Below are 18,912 nucleotides of genomic sequence, written 5' to 3'. Positions count from 1 at the left end.
AATGTTGTAGTGCTTGGGTTTTCTGTATTTGAAGATGTCCCCTCTGTGTCTTTTTTTTCAAATGTACTTTTACTGTTTGCAGTAGTACATTTATTTGACTTAGTAATAATTGACTAGTAATTAGTATTCTGCCTAATTACTGTAACCAGCTGTTAGTTCAGATCCTTAAGAAACTGAATATAATATTCAGAAAGGTATTTTGTAATCTCTGTACCTTACATGTTGGAAACATCTCCTGGGTTCTTAAAGCTTGCCTGTTTCCCAGGGATGACCCACGGTTTCCTACAGTTCGTGGTGTGCTGAGAAGAGGGATGACGGTCGAAGGACTAAAACAGTTTATTGCTGCTCAGGTGAGTTACGGTTTCTTTTCCAGCTTCTCTGTTTGGACTTTCAAAAGGATTTAATATCCTTTTGGTCTTTATTCCTGTTGTTCTTTCTACTCCTTGCTTGTTCCTTACAATGCAAGAGCAGAGTGTTTTTGAAAAAAATAAACCCCAATAATAGTGGAAAATTGAGAATGTCCTAAACTCCTATGCTAGGGTTGGACAGAGGCAGCTGTGGTGTTTCTACCCAGTGAAGTGTATGACTGTTGACGCTTAACTGTTCAGGGTAACCAGATTGGTTTGTACACATTTAAGTTTTATATTCCAGTGGAAGTAAACTTGTAATTATTGGTTGGGTTTATTTTCTAGCTTGCTTAACGTAAAATATTCTAGTTAATACTTCTTTCCCTTGAAGCCATTTTTTAAATTGTTTTTCTAGGGTTCTTCACGTTCAGTTGTGAACATGGAATGGGACAAAATTTGGGCATTTAACAAAAAGGTACATGTTTTGGCTCTTGGTCCTCTTTTCTCTTGTCTAACTGCTAAGTAATAGAATACATCTAGAATTCATTAGTGTGCTCATAGTAGTGAAAACTTTGTGAAGAATATTGTAATTTTGCAGATTTTCAGGAAAATGGAATGTTTTACTTTTTTAAACATGTAACGTGCATTAAGCTGATAAACTATACCAAACAAGTAACAATGATCAAAACAAACAAACTTGGAGTATTAGGGAATGGTAATAGCTTTTTCCTTGAATCTTTTTTGAACACTTTGCATTTCATTTTTCTGCTTTCAAGCTGCGAGCTCTCTGTAAGAAGGTATTACTTAATGCTTTTATTTGGCTTACTTATTTAGCACATAGCTTTTAGCATATTACATGTTATAACTTGAGATGTTATACAGCTTTGAAGCACAATCACATTTATATAAGGGACTTGCTTATACAAACCCACTGAAAATGCATTATTCCTAGTTTAAAATAACATGTCCTCTAGTTTTCTTAGTGGCAAAGGGAAGACTTGGCTAACTCCATTCACCTGTTCCCTTGTGTACTTAGAGGACATAGTTTTAAAGTTACATGTTTCGTTGAATTATATCAAAGGTTCGTTAATTATAATTCCTGTGTATTATTGAATCCAGCTTTAAGAAAAAAACTGTCTTGAATAAAAGTCAAATGAGGAATACTGCATATTGACCTTGTTAATTGGAAGCAGATGCTTAGACACTATAATAAGGCAAATCATTAAAGTGCCATGTTTTAAACTATGGTTTCTGTGATTGTGTTCTGTAAATTCTTTTTTTTTTCTTTTTAATTTGTATTGCTGCTTGATTGTGCTGATGCCTTGCTTCAAAAAATAGATGCTTGTCTCGCATGTGTCTTGAATTTATTTTATTTAGTCTTTTGTGTTTAGTCAGTTTTTGTATACATAAGGGAATTATTAATTGGTTCTCTCTGTTGCTGCAGTTACTAATAAATACACGCAAAATTAACAGGCAAAGTTAACATTGGTATTCATTACATTAATAACCCATGTACACTTGGGTTCAAATATGAGAAATACATTTCACTACGGGCCAGTAATTCTGCAGGGTCTGTTACGTGAACACCATATTCCCCCATCTTTCCTTCCATTTTCTTTCCTTAGATAAATCACATTCAGCTCTTTCAGACAGTTTTTTCGGGTATTAATTGCCCGGATCTCTAAATGACGTGTGTGTTGCTACTTCTTGATTTTTGTTTGTTTGTTTGTTTTAGGCATCATCACAATGGAAGATGAGAATTTAGGTGGTCTGCTTTTTCTCATAACTTGTTGGCTTTCTTGTGGCTAATTGTTTCATTTTGTTTCCCTCATTTATTTCATTTCTCATTCTGTCTTTGACTCTCCGCAAGCTGTCTAAATTTTCTACCAGCATGTTCACACGCCTCAGGTATCTTTTCACTCTGGAGACTTCTCTGCCAGGGCCTTCGGGGCTGCACACATCTGATCCAGATGAGAGAACCGCTAACTTCTGAAGCCCCGCCGTCTTCACAGGTCGTTCTTCCTCCTCATCCCGGAAATTCCCTGTGCGTCTGTTCTGAGCTGGGTCACCTGGTTCATGGGTCTTCCTTTTCTTTTTCTTGCCTGTTTGCTTTGCTGTACTGTATCCTCTGTAGCTCCCTGGGAAGGGGCGCGTGGGATGAGGATTGCTGAGACGGTGTACAGGAGCAGCTTCTTCACTTTGAAATTTCACAGGGATGCGCCTTGGGCTGGGTCTGTTCTCACTCCTGTGCATTGGAAGAACATGTGGCTTCCAGACTGAAAACTCATTCCTTCAGTTCTGGGAAATTGTCTTGAAGTCTGCTGGTTTTTTTTTTCTCTACTGTTTTGTCTGTCTTCTCTCTGAAATGTTTCTTGAGCACATGTTGGGCCTCTTGGACTATTTCTCTAGTTTCTTTTTTCTCTTATTTTCCATCTCATCTTTTGGCTGTCCTTTCTGGTAGATGTACTCAGCCCTGTCTTATCAGCTTCTGTTGAGGTTTTCATTCATGCTCTCTTATTTCCAAGATTTCTCTTGTGCTCTGAATTTTCAGAATAACTTCCTGTTCCTATTTCATGGTTGTAATAATATCAAATGGCATTTTTTTCCCATGTAACATCTCTTTCCTCCAGGTTGTTTATTTTGGTTTTTCTTTGATAATAAAGGCATTTCTCAGATACCTGGCTGGTGAGCCTTGGTTATCTGCTCATCTTTAACACATTGACCGAGAGAAGCCCTGAGAAAAGACTAGGCTTGTCAGCTGTACCCCTCTGTAAGGTCGTCTGGTGGGGCCAATTAGTTGAAAAGCCTCCATTCAGTAACTTTCTATCTTATCTCTTGGACTAGGCAGTTTTTCCAGAAGAATTTCTTTAAGCTGCCAGAAGTGTGAAGGCCTGACTGCCGGGGTTTTGGAGCTGACCAGGGGAAGACTCGGGCCTTGATACCTAATATCACACCTTTTCTTAATACCCTGGTCTTAGTGCAGAAGCTTCACCTTCAGAGGAAGAGACTCTGGACTCTTTGGAGTAATTTGAAACCACTGATCCAGAGATTTTGAGAATTGTGTACAATTTCAGACTGAGAAAAACTCAAAATTTTTTTATTTTTGGCCATGCTGTGTGACATACAGGATCTTAGTCTCCCACCCAGGGATAGAACCTGTCTGCCCTGCATTGGGAGCATAGAGTCCAGCATAGCCACTGGACTGCCAGGGAACTCCCAAGACTTTAAAATCTTCTAGTCAAGACGTCTCAAACTTGTCTGATCCTAACCATCCTGTGGAATGCTTGTTTAAAAATAGATTTCTAGACTTCAAATCATTAGAATCATAGTCCTTCAGGGTTAAGTGGCCTAAAAATCTGTGCCAGCAGGCTTTCTTGGTTGCTCAGTGGTAAAGAATCCGCCTGCCGATGCAGGAGACACGGGTTTGATCCCTGGTCTGGGAAGATCCCACACATGTGGAGCAGCCAAGCTCCTGCACCACAACTCCTGCCCTGCTCTAGAGGCTGAGATCAACCACTGAAGCCTGCACGCCCCAGAGCCCGTGCCCAGCAAGAAGAGAAGCTGCTACAGTGGGAAGCTCATGCACCACAGCTAGAGAGCAGCCCCCGCTTGCTGCAACTAGAGAAAAAGCCCGTGCAGCGATGAAGACCCGGCACAGCCAGTGACTAAATAAATAAAATTTTAAAAAAGCTGTGCCGGCCAGTGCCCTAAGTGGGCGTTGTTAGTCAAGTGTGAGAAGCTGTCTTCTGCTCTCTTTGTCAGCTGAGGGAACTGAACTGAAGTAAGTTTCTCAGGTTGAGTCAGCTAGGTTTAACATCTTTAAAAGGAGAAACTGAATCTTACTGGCGTAAATAACTAAACTGAGTAGTCACAAATTAAATCTGTGATCATTCTAACCCAGTAGACGCTGAGGGAAGGAACCTCTTAACCAACAAGGATGACTTTAAAACCTCAGGGAAGGACAGGATGAAACAGTAAGTTTAGAAGGAGGCTGACGCTGATTTAGTACTGGCATGAAATGTTAATATAAGCAGGTAAGGAGTAGCAATCAAGGTGAAGTTAGATGGCTTTTCAAACTTTTCTTTCTGACCCTCTGCACATGGTTTCTTCTCTGAGTACATCAGAGTTTTACAGGGAAGCAGAAAAATGCTCTCAAAGCAATCAACAACAGCACAATACCAGCCAAACAATAGCAACAACAAAAACCCCAATATAAACCCAAACAAACAGAACCAGGTTTAATTAGCCATACCACTATTTCCTGCATCCTTCTAATGGGAAAAAAGTGACTTTTATTACTTTACTTATCTGTTTGACTTGTCATGTGCTTCTGTCTACATTTTTCTTGCAAATGCTTTATCTAAATACTGCTGTTGTGATTGGTCATCATGGATAACTGTAAATTGAATAGAGAAGTGAGAAAAATACGTCACATCCAGAAAGGGATGCTGCTTCTGTTTTGGTGGTAGAGGAAGTTAGAATGTAATGCTTACCACCATTCATTCATTTCACCTGTAAATACGTATCCATTTCATGTATGTTCCAGGCCCTTGCTAGGTACTGGAAACACAGTGGTCCCTATATATGTGTGTGTGTGTATATATATAGCATGCAGACCAGGAGAAATATCACATTTACTTTTAATCTATATAATTGCCTTATTATAGTGACCTAATGCTATTTGCTTCTGGTGGTGGGATGTCGCCTGACACTGCTTATAGAAAATATCTCTATTCCTTCACAACAGTCTTCTCTAACAGTACAAAATGGAGTATCACATTTACCTGTAGGATTGCTATATCACCCCACAGAATAATTTTGCTTTCAAATATCAGAGGTAAAAAATTATTTTCAAAATATCTCTTCTCATATTATGCTTTATCTATTGGTTTCTTTTCACTTGTCAGTAGCTTTTCTTGGAGAGGAACTCTAAATCCTTCAGGTAGTCTTTGCTTATGATTATTTTTTTTTCCCTACTTGACAGCTTAAACATTAGATAACAGTTAGCAGGTAAACCAAAAATTAGTAAATGCAGTAACAAAGAATACCAGTTAGTAGTTCTGTGCTATTATTTATTTTATTGATGAAGTTTAAAAAAAAGTGTGACTTGTTTTCACACAAGGATGCCTTTGTTGCAGGTTATTGACCCAGTGGCTCCACGATACGTTGCATTACTGAAGAAAGAGGTGGTCCCAGTGAACGTCCCCGAGGCCCAGGAGGAGATGAAGGAAGTCGCCAAACACCCGAAGGTCTCCCTGCAGTCTTACCAGTGATGTCCTGTCTGTTAAAAAAGGAGCAGGATAATCACAGGGAAAATGTGCTGAGGTGGCAGTAGCATGACTTGGGGATAATTTCTATCCAGCATCATTTGTCAGGATGTCACACTAATTTTTAAGTTTTTTAAAATTTTTTATACAATTTTTAAAGATTGCTTTCTGTTTATGGGGTTCCCTGGTGTCTCAGATGGTAAAAAAAAAATCTGCCTGCAGTGCAGGAGACCTGAGTTTGATCTTTGGGTTGGGATGATCCCCTGGAGAAGGGAATGGCTACCCACACCAGTATTCTTGCCTGGAGAATCCCCATGGACAGAGGAGCCTGGTGGGCTATAGTCATAGGGTCGCAAAGAGTCAGACACGACTGAGTGACTAACACTTTTTTGTTTACAGTTACTACCAAGTGGCTGTATTCCCCATGTTGTACATCCTTGAGCTTCTCCTACACCTGTTAGTTTGTATCTTTCACTCCCTCACCCCTGGATTGTCCTGTCCCCGACCTGTTCTCCACTGGTAACCACTGGTTTGCTGTCCATGTCTGTGAGTCTGCTTTTGTTGTTGTTGTTGTTATATTCTAGTTTGTTTTGTTTTTTAGATTCCCCGTAGAAGTGATATCGCACGGTATATCACTTTATTTTACTTTGTTTTTATCTGACTGACTTTGCTTAGCGTCATGCCCCTCCTGTCCATCCGTGTTGCTGCAGATGACAAAATCTTTTCTTTTTTATGACCGTATAGTATTTCTGTATGTGTGTGCGTGTACATGTACACACCACATTTTCTTATCCATTCATCTGTTAATGGGCATTTAGGTTGCTTCCATATCTCTGCAATTTTAAGTAATGCTGCTGTGCACATTGGAGTTCATGTATCTTTTTGAGTTTGTGTTTTGGGTTTTTTTGGATATACCCAGGAGTGGAATTGCTGCGTCATATGGTAGTTCTATGTTTAGTTTTTTGAGAACCCTCCATACTGTTTTCCACAGTGGCCGTACCAACTTACATTCCCATCAACAGTGTGCAGGGGTTGTCTTTTTTCCACATACTCGCCAACATTTGCCCTTTGTGTTCTTTTTTTGATGATGGGCATTCTCAAAGGTGTAAGGTGATACCTCATTGCGGTTTTAATTTGTATTCCCCTGATGATTAGTGATACTGAGCATCTTTTCATATACCTGTTGGCCATTTGCATTTTCTCTTTGGCATGACATCTGTTTGCTGCTTCTGTCCATTTTTAAATTGGCGTTTTTGTTTTCTTGATGTTGGACTGTATGGGCTATTTAAGAATTTGACACTAAGTGAAAAGTAAATAATTTTGTGGATTTCTTACTGAGGAAGTTTATTCTAGTAGTAGTATTAATACTGTCCACTGAAGCGACTTAGCAGCAGCAGCAGCACATCACGCAGAACTGTTACACTCAGTTGGTGCCTATTTTTTATTTTGTAGAAATAGCACATTAGCATGTAATAAGAATTTACTTCTTCCTGGAGATTTTACATAATCCCTGCTCTTATCTCTGTGTGAAAGCTGAGATACATTTTTTATTAACTGGGTTGCTCACTGTTGCCTTTGCCTTTAAGCCAAAACATTTGACCTAGTAGTATTGAATCAGAGCTGTGTCCGCAGTCTATCACACAGCCATTGGCTCTGATTTTGAAAATATCAGTGAAGTGAAAATGATACCTATTTGTCTAAATTGTGACTATAAATCTAAATACAAGTAGCAGACAGTTTCTCTTAGTTAAGCCCTGGTTGTTGTCTCACTTGGTCATGACTGCTAGGTTGATAATCTAGAAGCAAAAATAGATACTTTTGTTCCAGTTTTGTGAGTTGTCTATAAATATCCTTGTTATATAATGAAGCTTATATCCGTAGACTAACTCAGTTGTATACTAATCCTCTCATAACTATGTTATGCTCATAGACTAACTCACATGCTGATAATATGCTTCATTGTTGCTGTTTAGTTGCTCAGTTGTGTCCAGTTCTTTGGGATCTCATGGACTGTGGCCCGCCAGGCTCCTCTGTCCATGGGATTTCCCAGGCGAGAATACTGGAGTGGGTTGCCATTTCCTTCTCCAGGGAATATGCTTCATGAAGAGCTATAAATGTCCTGAGTTGTAGCTTTATGATTGCCTTTCTCCGTATGACATTAGCTTCTTTTAATTTTGAAGACTTTGTTTAATGATACACCTAATGAGATTTGGGGAATGTCTGTCTCTCTGTGTGATTGATTGATTTGGCTTTACCTTTGCCTGTTTTTTATCTGATTGGTTCAACCAGGTGAATGGTGGTTCCTGATACGATATCACCCACTACAGTTAGCTTAAATGTGAAGCTAACTTAATGTGTTAAAATCGAAATAGTGATAATAAAGCTTTTAAGGGTGCTTGTTTGTTAAAATGATAGTTATAGTCAGATAGCTTAGTTAATAGTTAAAGAATATGTAATAATAAAGAATAGGTAATAGTTAAGTAATTGATTAGGAAGCACTGATGACGGTACCACCCAGTTTGACCTGTGGAATTTTCATTATCATTTTCCTCACAAAATGCTCTATATTTAGCCTGTCAGTATTCTGTTCTGAGCCCAGCATAGCATAAGTTGTTGCAGCATACTTATTTTCCTCAAGGCGTTGGTTCATTCAATGAACAGTTATTAAATACTGGTTATTTAAGATTTATTCAAAGGATCTTCTTATACTTTTCTCTTTTGATTTTGTTCAAACAAGAATCTAAAATTTAACCAATGTAGCATTCTCCTTATTCCGCATGTCTCTTTTCTTCATATAATACATACTGAGATGGCAGAAAGTTTCTTTCTTACACGTATACTGCTGCCCTTAAAATTTGTCTCTAAAACCTGAAACATCTGTTGTTTCCTGCTAGGATGATATCTGTTCCTAGGATGTTCGATAGCCACTGATGAGAAATGACTTTATTTTCCCCTTTGCTGCAAAAGCAGTGAGATTTTGAGTCTAGCTGAGCAGATTCTGGTTGGAGGGACACAGAAAAGTACAGCTTCAGCCCTAAAAACAAAGAATGAGTGTTTTAGGCTGGAAGTAATCTTGGGGCAGACCACCTCATCTGACTCGATTACATTATTGTGCAGGCATCTGCCCCAGGGTCAATTAACTGGGAATCAGATTGATATAGAGGACTTCTCTTTGTGTGAAGGAATAAAATGAATACATATAAATTTGCATACTGAGTTCAATAGTTAAATGTTTCAACCAACACACTCTCTCTTTTTTTTATCAATCAGAATCCTGATGTTGGCTTGAAGCCCGTGTGGTATAGTTCTAAAGTTTTCATCGAAGGTGCTGATGCAGAGACATTGTCAGAGGGTGAGATGGTTACATTTATAAACTGGGGCAACATCAACATTACTAAAATACACAAGTAAGAACTTTTGGTTTGTTTTCAAATAAATATGGGAGAGAAGTCTGTGATGTTTATTGATTTATTGAAAATTACCTAATTCAGACCAATTCATGATGCTGGCTATTAAATCTCCCCATGCATAGATGCTGCAAATTCTGGACACATTAAATTTTTTCCCCCATGTATGTTTCAGTATGTTTATAGAATATTAGAATGTTAGGGTATCTTTTGCTTGTGATGTTGGAAATGACTACTGTGCTTAGTCACTCAGTCGTGTCCAGTTCTTTGCAGCTCTGTAGACTGTAGCCCACCAGGCTTCTCTGTCCATGGGGATTCTCCAAGCAAGAATACTGGAGTGGGTTGCCATGCCCTCCTCCAGGGGATCTTACCAACCCAGGGATCAAACCCAGGTCTCCTGAATTGCAGGCAGATTCTTTACCATCTGAGCTGCCAGGAAAGCCTGAAAATGACTACATGTAGATATAAAAAATAGTTCTACTATTTAGGGCCCTCCTTTTATTATATAATTCTCAGTATACAGTTGCATAATGGGAGAGATCCTTGGGAATGTATATATAGCATTCTTTATCCTAAAATCTACTTTAAATTTAATTAGCTTGCCAGTTATTATAGTGGGACATAGTATGTTAAGATTAATTTAGTAGACTCTGAAATCTCAGTTGTCCCATCATTACATATATTTCGAGTAATTGCTAAATGTTTTGAAAACAGTATTTTGGCTTTTTTAATGCTTACTTCAGGTGACTTTAAGATTCATAAACACATTCATGTTCTTTATTGGATTTATGTGGGTCTGGCACATACTACTATCCTGATAGTAGGGGTTATACTTTATTCATCTCTTAACTAGTTCATGTCTGGTACTTATCAGAAACTCAGAAAGTGTTTGAAATTTTTCCAAAGAAAATTCCTTGTTTATTACAGGTACGGAACAAAATAATGCCCTTGTGACAGTGAAGGTTTGTTTTCTGAAACTACTTTTCCATCTTATTTTTAGAAATGCAGAAGGCAAAATTGTATCTCTTGACGCAAAATTGAATTTAGAGAACAAAGACTACAAGAAAACCACTAAGATCACTTGGCTTGCAGAGACGGAACATGCACTTCCTGTCCCAGCAATCTGTGTCACGTACGAGCACTTGATCACGAAGCCCGTGCTGGGAAAAGATGAGGACTTTAAGCAGTATGTCAACAAAAACAGTAAGGTAGCCTCCTAAAAGAAACCCTATTTCATTTCCCTCTGTGTTAACTTTTCTTTAGAATTAAAAAAAAAAAAATTTTTTTTAATTTATTTTTGGCTCTCCTTGGTCTTCATTGCTGGGAGGGCTTTTCTCTAGTTGCAGTGAGTGTGAGTGGGGGCTACCCTGTAGTCGTGGTACGTGGGCTTCTCATTGTGGTGGCTTCTCTTGTTGTGGAGCACGGGCACTGGGGCACACAAGCTTCAGTAGTTGCGGCTCCCAGGCTCTAGACTCAGTAGTTGTGGTACGTGGACTTAGTTGCTCCAGGGCATGTGTAATCTTCTGGACCAAGAATTCCTCTTGTGTCTGCTGCATTGGCAGGCAGGTTCTTATCCACTGTACCACCAGGAAAAAGCCCAGTGCTCTGATAATTTTAAGACAGTGTATGTTGGCCTAATATCATCTTTACAGCATGAAGAACTAATGCTGGGGGATCCCTGCCTTAAGGATTTGAAAAAAGGAGACATTATACAACTCCAGAGAAGAGGCTTCTTCATATGTGATCAACCTTATGAACCCGTTAGGTAAATCAATATAACCAGACATTTAAATGAAAATGCTTTAAGTTCTTGGAGTAAATAATATTTCAGAAGTTGAAGTGCCACTAAAATAATGTACCTGACATTATTCTCTGTTCCTGTTTCATCTGTTACTCTGTATTTCTTTTCAGACTTTATTGTAACAAGTGTTAACATTGAAATAGCATAATATTAACAACTTTTACTTCTAAAACTAAACCATCTTATAATACATCTTCATGTGGTCCAAGTAAAAAGAAAAAATTTAAGTGTTATCTTTGGATTAAATTATAACTTAACTACCTTTTCTTCATTGTGTATTTTGAGTAGGTATATTGTAAAATATAAATAGCGCAGCAGGGCCCAGAGGACTGGGAGACTAGAAAGTGATAAATGCAGAAGGCAAAATTGTTTCTTTTTAGGGTGATGTAAATGTTTTAAAATCAGATAGTAGTGATGGGTTGCACATATGTAGCCACTGAATTGTATATTTTCAAAGGGTGGATTTTTTGGTATGTGAATTATATCTCGGTAAGGCCATATCAGTGGCAACCCACTCCAGTATTCTTGCCTGGAGAATGCCATGGACAGAGGATCCTGATAGGCTACAGTCCACGGTGTCGCTAAGAGTCAGACACGACTGAGCGACTTCACTTTCATGCATTGGAGAAGGAAATGACAACCCACTCCAGTGTTCTTGCCTGGAGAATCCCAGGGACGGGGGAGCCTGGTGGGCTGCTGTGTATGGGGTCACACAGAGTCGGACACGACTGAAGCGACTTAGCAGCAGCAGCAGCAAGGCCATATTAAAATATACTGAAGAGATATATAGGATTCTCTGGTTATCAGATTCTCTTATTTTTACTCTGTGGCCTTTACTATAAAATTTGAAAAATTTTTTTTTTGCATAGGGATAGTCTCGGGTGGTGGATTCTGCTAATTACTGTACCCTTTAGAATTGAGAAATTCTAGTAAAATAAATGTTTTCTAGAAATTCTTCTGCTTATAAGCAGATTAGTTGTACGTGGATGCATTTCGTTTAAATCAGGAGTGAGACATGAATATCCACTATTGCCATTTCTGGTGGCCAAAGTAGGTACACCTTTGTCCTGCACTTATTTAGCAGGTTTATATCCATGAACGCTCATAAAGTGGAAGTTTATGATTAGCACTGTCAATTTTTAAACTACTCTGAAGAAACTGTGATGTGAATAAGAGAATGGACTATTTACTTATACTTTGAAAAGCATTAACAGTGCCATTGAATTAATGCAGGAATTCAATTGCTGCTCAGATAAACTTTTTTGTCCCTTCATTTTCTTTTTAGTCCATATAGCTGCATAGAAGCCCCATGCATTCTGATATACATTCCTGATGGACACACGAAGGAAATGCCAACATCTGGTTCAAAGGAGAAGACCAAAGTAGAAACAACAAAGAATGAGGCAAGTAATTGACTTCTATGGATATGTGTCTAATCAGTGGTCTTTCTGTCCTAGGATTTAGACTTTATTTCTTTTTCTTTGCTTTTAAATTAAGTCTTTAATATATATATATAATATGAATATAGAAAAGTATGCAAATTATAAATGTTAATCTTTTAAAAAAGTAAAAGCCTTAAGTGTTAATAACTAATTCAGGGTTGCACTGCTAGTATGTTGGTACTGGCAGTGGTTTGTTCTCAGATTTGTTGGGTGTGTTATAATTTCTTGGGCTTCCTTGATACCTCAGTTGGTAAAGAATCTGCCTGCAATGCAGGAGACCCCGGTTTGATTCCTGGGTTGGGAAGATCTGCTGGAGAAGGGATGGGCTACCCACTCCAATATTCTTGGGCTTCCCTTGTGGCTCAGCTGGTAAAGAATCCGCCTACAAGGCGGGAGACTTGGGTTCAATCCCTGGGTTGGGAAGATCCCTTGGAGAAGGTTACGGCTACCCACTCCAGTATTCTGGTCTGGAGAATTCCACAGACTGTGTAGTCCACGGGGTTGCAAAGAGTCAGACGTGACTGAACGACTTTCACTTTCACTTTCTCATTTCTTTAAATAGTCTCCTAATGGTAAAGATTTAGCTTCAGGTTTTTACTATGATAAAAAGCACTTCATGAATATCTGTGTACCTCTACCTTTGTTTATTCCTGTTACTTTTTATTAGGATACTTTTTTTTGTTTTTTTAAGGAATGAGGTTGTTCATTTGAACTTTAAGAAAAAAAGTTTTTTGACTGCATCACGTGGCTTGCAGGATCTAAGTGCCCTGATCAGGGATTGAATTCAAGTTCCCTGCAGTGGAAGCACAGAGTCCTAACCACTGGACCACCAGGGATTTCCCTAAACTTTTTTTTTTTTTTCTTTCAGTTTTACTTTATTTTACAATAGTGTATTGGTTTTGCCGTACATTGACATGAATCCACCACGGGTGTACGTGCGCTCCCAAACATGAACCCCCCTCCCACCTCCCTTCCCTAAACTTTTTAAAGAGATGAGCATTTTAAAATTTTGTGTTTATCTTAAAATATTATAAAATAGTTGATAAAATTTTGTGTAAAGATATTTAACACAAATTAATAATTCTGTTTTTGGTTTTCTGCATCGGTAGGCATCTACACCTCTCAAGACAAGATCGGCTCCTTCTTTGAGCACTTGTGCTACATCTGAGGATTCCTTGGTCCTTTACAACAGAATCGCTGCCCAGGGGGACGTGGTTCGTGAATTAAAAGCCAGGAAAGCCACGAAGGAAGATACAGATGCAGCTGTAAAACAGCTTTTGGCTTTGAAGGCTGAATATAAGGAGAAAACTGGCCAGGAATATAAGCCTGGAAATCCTCCCGCTGCAGCAGGACAGAATATTTCTTCTAAATCATCATCAAATATTGTGGAAAGTAAATCTCTGTATGATGAAGTTGCCGCACAAGGAGAAGTGGTCCGTAAACTGAAAGCCGAGAAAGCCCCTAAGGTCAGTATCCTGGAAGGAGTTTAGACACGTTGTTGGTAACCTCATGAGGTCCAGCAATCTGGCCAGTCCCATTTTCTCATAAGACGTGTTGTCTGTAGACTGTCTGATTCAGTATTTTGATGTAACAGTCAACGTTTACTGATGCATGCTTGTGCCAGGCTCTGGAGATATTGATGAGACACAGCTGACCATCCAGAGGGGGAGAGGGGCTGAGGAAGAACCGTATACAGGCTATAATCCTGGGTGATATATGTAAATTGCTCTCAGAAGTGTCTGTGGCTGTAAGTGGCAGGGAAGGAAGAAACAGAAAGAATATTGAAACCAGTCCTGAAGTAGAAGCCCTTTAAGATGAATGACTTTCAGAGGAGGTACTGAAAGTCCAGCTCTGTGGTTCTCAAGCTTTATTGTACATCAGAATTATTGGCGAGCTCTCTCAGAAACAGGTTGCTGGGCTCCACCTCTGGAGTGTCAGCTCCAGTAAGTCCAGAGTGTGCAGAGGTTGTGCATTTGTAAAAAGTTGCCCAGGTGATATTGATGCTGCTGTCCTAGGACTGGATATAGAAGATAGCACAAGCAAAAGTTCAGGGTGCATGCAGGGAATAAAGAATTGTCTGTCAGTGACTATTTCAGATTTTTTGTAGGGGAGCCTTCAAGTGATAACCACATTTTGACTGAAGTATACATTTCACTGGGCTTCCCTGGTGGCTTAGTAATTAAGAATCCACTTGCTGATGCAGGAGACATGAATTCAATCCCTGGGTCAGGAAGATCCCCTGGAGAAGAAAATTGCAACCCATTCCAGGATTCTTGCCTGGGAAATCCCATGGACAAAGAAAGGAGCCTGGCAGGCTACAGTCAGGACTTGGAAAAGAGTTGGACACCACTGAGCGACTAAACAACAGCAATACATTTCATTTCATTTCAATAATATCTTTAGGCAAAACGTTTAGCCAAGTGGGTGGTAGCACTGATTTTGGAACAGGATTGCTTGCTCAAAATAAGAGACAAAAGGAATGGCCTCTGCGATAGAAAAATCATGTTTAATAATCAGGGTATGTAGTTTCTATACTCAGAAAGTAACAAGATCTAAAATATCAAGTTAATAGTACTGTAACTGGATAAGCTACCAAAAATTGTAGAATGTGGGTTGTGGCATGAACATGGAGAGATGTGATGGACCACTGGGCCTGACTTACGTAACTGGAGATTTGTTCTGAAATCCTCCTGGGGATCTGTTGTCTCATCAGCATCCTGGGCTTGGGTTGGAGAATGATTGAGTGATTTGTGGTTGTAAATTCCTCACCTCATTAACGAGTTTTTCTGCCTCTGACTGGAGACTCTGTACCCTAAGAGTCTTTCATCTGTGGACCTTTGCCTTCTGGTGAGGAGAGAAAATGCTTTGGGGAGATCTTGGGGCTTTGCTCCAGCAGTTATTATTGATATTTTCCTGTCTCTCTCACTGTGAAGTATGAGAAGGTTTTTCTCTTTAATTAGCCTGTTGAAGCTCTGCAGAGCTGTGATGCGCTGAAACAGCTTTGCTTCAAGGAGTGAAGACTGATAGATGTATTGTTGGGGATATAAATCCTTGCTATTTCCTGTCTTGTGGTGAGGTTAGGAGCATTTTGTACTCTCTCTATCTCATTTCCTAAGCATGGTCCCCGTTCTAGATGTAATTTGAGGGGAAGGACTTTGATCTTTAAACTCCTTCATTCTTAGTAGAATACGTTGATATCCTGGGCTGATTTTTAGTCAGCTGCGTGTATGTGGGGTAGTAACAAAAGCAGCAAGTATATTGAGTTGGCCTAAAAGTTCATTCGAGGTGGTCCATACCATCTGAACAAACTTTTTGGCCAACTCAATACTTAGAGTAGCAGCCAACTATGTCTCCCATCTTGTTGGGTTAATGGACGACATCCATTGAACAGCACTGTTATGAAAAGCCAACCTGTGGGTCAAAAAATCACCTAAATTTCTTTGGAAATTGGGGAGGTACTTTGACTACATATTTTTTGATAATGGTAAGTGTGGTACTGCATCTTACTTCACTGTAGTTTGCATATTGAATGCCTACAGTGTACCATATCTGTTTCAAAATGTTACTTACATATCTATATTTTTTTCTCTAAATGCTGAAGTAGTAAATTGCTCTTTTTGCTAGAGAACCAACTCAATTACTAGGAATGGAAATGTTGTATAGACTCCATTTGGAAAGGCGCACTCTGCACTGATGCTTTTTTTGCATTTAATCCTCACAACAACCTTGTCAAATACTCCTTTTTTTTTATTTGTTGGTTTTAGTAGCCAATGAGAAACTGCTTCCTGCAGTGAACATAAAGTAAAATGTGAACATAAAAGTAACTTCATGAAGTCTGCGAAGCCTAGATTCCAAGTTACTTCCAGTTTACTTCAGTTCAGTCACTCAGTCGTGTCCGACTCTTTGCGACCCCATGAATTGCAGCACGCCAGGCCTCCCTGTCCATCACCAACTCCCGGAGTTCACCCAGACTGACGTCCATTGAGTCAGTGATGCCATCCAGCCATCTCATCCTCTGTCGTCCCCTTCTCCTCCTGCCCCCAATCCCTCCTAGCATCAGAGTCTCTTCCAGTGAGTCGACTCTTCGCATGAGGTGGCCAAAGTATTGGAGTTTCAGCAGTTAGAGGCATTCTAAGCACCTGTGAGGGGTGGGCGTCATGGTTTTACTAGTTTGTTACTATTCATTAAGCAAGTTTATGCTGGTTTTACATTAATGATTTGTCTAAGCCTCTTAATCATCCATTTCCCACAGAAGTAGTTTCTCAACCATGTCATGTTACCACTCAAGTAAGGAAAGTGGTCGGCTGCGGCTGAGGTTTTATAGTTACAGGTTTCCGTGAGAGTTTCTTTCTCTGTTTCTCCCACCTCCTTTTCTACTTCACGATCAGATTGGTGATTCTGTGTAAGAACCTTTAGGCATGAAAGCAGAGTATTAGCACAACGCGGGCAAAGAATAACAACCTTCACGTTCACCCTCAGTGCCCCTTCCAGTCCGCTTTGTGCTCCTCTTTGCTCTTCCGCCTGCCCAGGAGGCTTCTGTGTTAAAGTGGTGGATCGGGCAGATAGCGTGTGAGGTGAAATTCACAAATAGGCCCAAGATTTCATAGCTCTGACTGCTGAGTTACTTTCATAGTTAAGGTCACTATTCAGATTTTACATATTAACTTGTAAAAGTTTTAAAGCCACAGGTCCAAAAAATAAAGTTTTGATTTTGAACAGATCTCTCTGGTCTGAAATCTGAGTGAAACGTTCTGAACATTAAATAATACCTTATGGAAAAATTTGAACAAATCTTCTGGCCAACCCAATATTTTTTGAATTGGAAGTCAGGAACGGGTAAATCCAAGTTTTTATGGAACACTTGTGACACTTGAGGACAGGGCTTGCCAAGCTGACCTACACCTGTGTTTTGTGAGTGAAATGTCACTGGAACACAACCACACTTACTAGTTTACATATTTTGTCTATGGCCGTGTTTGTGTTGTAATTCCAGAGTTGCATAGTTGCAGCAGCCTTGCAAAGCCTAAAATATTTACTGTCTGGCCCATGCCTTTTGTTGAAAAAGTTTTCAGAACATCTGTAGTTGAGGATTTTTAAAATTGGAGTAATAAATGGCAGCAAAATCAGATGATTACTACATTAAATGCAAATAATAATTCACAGTACTTCTGCGACAGTCCAGTGGTTAAAAGACTTCACCGTCTAGTACAGGGTGTGTGGGTTTGATCCCTGGTCAGGGAGCTAAGATCTCACATGCTTCAGGGTCAAAAAACAGAGCATAAAAAACAAGCAAATTGTAAAAGATTCAATAAAGACCCACAAAATGGTCCACATAAAAAAAATTCTTAAAAATAGTTAATAATTGTCTGGTTTTGTCAAACCTCGCCTATGTGGTGGGGGTGATGGCACCTTTCACTTCTGCAGTTGTAGCATTTTGATTCTCAGTACCTTGTATTTAAAAAGTATTTTTTAAACCTTTTTTTCCCACTGATCATTGAGGTGCTAAGGCCATTTTGAAAGGTTCTGTTCTTGCTAATTTTTGTTGTTGTTCTTACTATTTTAAAATTGGTTAACTTTTTATTAAAGTTCCCCCCTTTTCCTGTGGGGAAATGTTTCCACTAGTGGCTGCTGCAAAAATAGTTTGTGTATTTCTCATGTGTTCCAACCAACTGTGTTCTCATCCACTTTGTCCATTTTCAGTCGTATTTTAATATCCTACTCTCAGGGTTGTTTTTACTTCCTCAAATTCCCATCTTACACCTTTACTGAAGGTTTTTCAGTAGGCTGTTTTCGTTCTCATTTATTTGCATCAGCAATTATTTATTGAAAACTTTTTTTGTCTGTGTTGGCACATTAAGTAAGTTTAGAACAGTCTTTGTCCATTAAAGACTTAAGATCTATTAACAAGTGCTTATGCTGTTGTGTAGTCTGTACTGAGTAGTATCATCCAATTCTGCTTTGTAAATGCCTTTAATGCAGAAAATTAAAATATTAAAAGAAATCATTTTTTTTCTCATTCTGTGAGACATATTCAGTAATAATCACAGATCTCTTTAAAAAAAGCAGTTTTTGTGGCACATTAGCAGGATTCAGTTCAGTTCAGTTGCTCAGTTGTGTCCGACTCTTTGTGACCCTGTGAACCACAGCACGGCAGGCCTCCCTGTCCATCACCAACTCCCAGAGTCCAGCCAAACTCATGTCTATTGAGTCGATGGTACCATCCAACCATCTCATCCTCTGTCATCCCCTTCTCCTCCTGCCCTCAATCTTTGCTAGCATCAGGGTCCTTTCAAATGAATTAGCTCTTCACATCAGGTGGCCAAAGTATTGGAGTTTTAGCTTCAACATCAGTCCTTCCAATGAACACCCAAGACTGATCTCCTTTAGGATGGACTGGTTGGATCTACTTGTAGTCCAAGGGACTCCCAAGAGTCTTCTCCAACACCACAGTTCAAAAGCATCAATTCTTCGGCACTCAGCTTTATAGTCCAACTCTCACATCCATACATGACTACTGGAAAATCATAGCCTTAACTAGATGGACCTTTGTTGGCAAAGTAATGTCTCTGCTGTTTAAGATGCTGTCTAGGTTGGTCATAGCTTTTCTTCCAAGGAGCAAGCTTCTTTTAATTTCATGACTGCAGTCAC

At 39.3% G+C, this 18,912-nt stretch overlaps 1 protein-coding gene across 1 annotated transcript in view; it reads left to right on the top strand.

Moving 5' to 3' along the window:
- The window catches only part of EPRS1 (glutamyl-prolyl-tRNA synthetase 1), a 64,791-nt gene that overhangs the window by 20,194 nt on the left and 25,685 nt on the right, over positions 1-18,912 (top strand). The window contains exons 11-18 of the mRNA XM_052653457.1: positions 266-350; positions 763-822; positions 5,486-5,596; positions 8,885-9,021; positions 10,022-10,229; positions 10,674-10,786; positions 12,108-12,225; positions 13,374-13,730. Of these exons, the coding sequence (XP_052509417.1) occupies positions 266-350; positions 763-822; positions 5,486-5,596; positions 8,885-9,021; positions 10,022-10,229; positions 10,674-10,786; positions 12,108-12,225; positions 13,374-13,730 (1,189 nt within the window). The remainder of the gene's footprint in view (positions 1-265; positions 351-762; positions 823-5,485; positions 5,597-8,884; positions 9,022-10,021; positions 10,230-10,673; positions 10,787-12,107; positions 12,226-13,373; positions 13,731-18,912) is intronic.

Source organism: Budorcas taxicolor, chromosome 16 (assembly GCF_023091745.1).
Source record: "Budorcas taxicolor isolate Tak-1 chromosome 16, Takin1.1, whole genome shotgun sequence".
NCBI lineage: Eukaryota > Metazoa > Chordata > Mammalia > Artiodactyla > Bovidae > Budorcas > Budorcas taxicolor.
The sequence above is the reverse complement of the archived record's forward strand: the minus strand, read 5'-3'. Positions and strand labels throughout refer to the sequence as shown.